Raw genomic sequence first — 599 nt, 5'->3', positions numbered from 1 at the left:
GCGCTGGGAGGCAGTGGGTGGGAAGTGTAGGTTACTGGGGGCACTGGGAGGGACAGGAAGAGCTGGGAGGTCACGGGGGTGACACGGGGAGGTGTTGGGTGGCCCAGGAGACCCCCTAGGAGGAACTGGGAATGTACTGGGAGGGAACTGGGAAGTAACTGGGAGACACTGGGAGGGCACTGGTAGACAGTGGGCGGGGAGCACAGGTCAGTGGGGGCACTGGGAGGGACAGGAAGAGCTGGGAGGACACGGGGGTGACACACGGAGGTGGTGGGTGGCCCAGGAGACCTTCTAGGACGGAACTGGGAACATACCGGGAGGGCACTGGGAGGGAACTGGGAGGGCACTGGGAGGCACTGGGAGGGCACTGGGCGGTGCTGATCCCCCTCTGGGCTCCCGCAGTGGCCGTGGGGGACGAGAACCGGATCGTGGGGGGCCAGAGCTGCCAGAAGAAGCGTCACCCCTACCAGGTGGTCCTCCTGGGGCCCGAGAAGAACATCCACTGCGGTGGGGTCCTCCTGGGGAGGTCCTGGGTGCTGACGGCCGCCCACTGCGACACCAAGAGGTTGGGTGGCCCCCACCTTGGGTGGGGGTGGGGT

General features: G+C 66.9%; 1 protein-coding gene across 1 annotated transcript in view; it reads left to right on the top strand.

Annotated features, from left to right (window-relative positions):
• LOC104127863 (trypsin-3-like) overlaps nt 1–599 on the top strand; it is a 40,958-nt gene that overhangs the window by 35,326 nt on the left and 5,033 nt on the right. The window contains exon 6 of the mRNA XM_035896054.1: nt 364–565. Within this exon, the coding sequence (XP_035751947.1) occupies nt 364–565 (202 nt within the window). The remainder of the gene's footprint in view (nt 1–363; nt 566–599) is intronic.

Source organism: Egretta garzetta, unplaced genomic scaffold, assembly GCF_000687185.1.
Source record: "Egretta garzetta isolate BGI_Z169 unplaced genomic scaffold, ASM68718v1 scaffold866, whole genome shotgun sequence".
Classification (NCBI taxonomy): domain Eukaryota; kingdom Metazoa; phylum Chordata; class Aves; order Pelecaniformes; family Ardeidae; genus Egretta; species Egretta garzetta.
The sequence above is the reverse complement of the archived record's forward strand: the minus strand, read 5'-3'. Positions and strand labels throughout refer to the sequence as shown.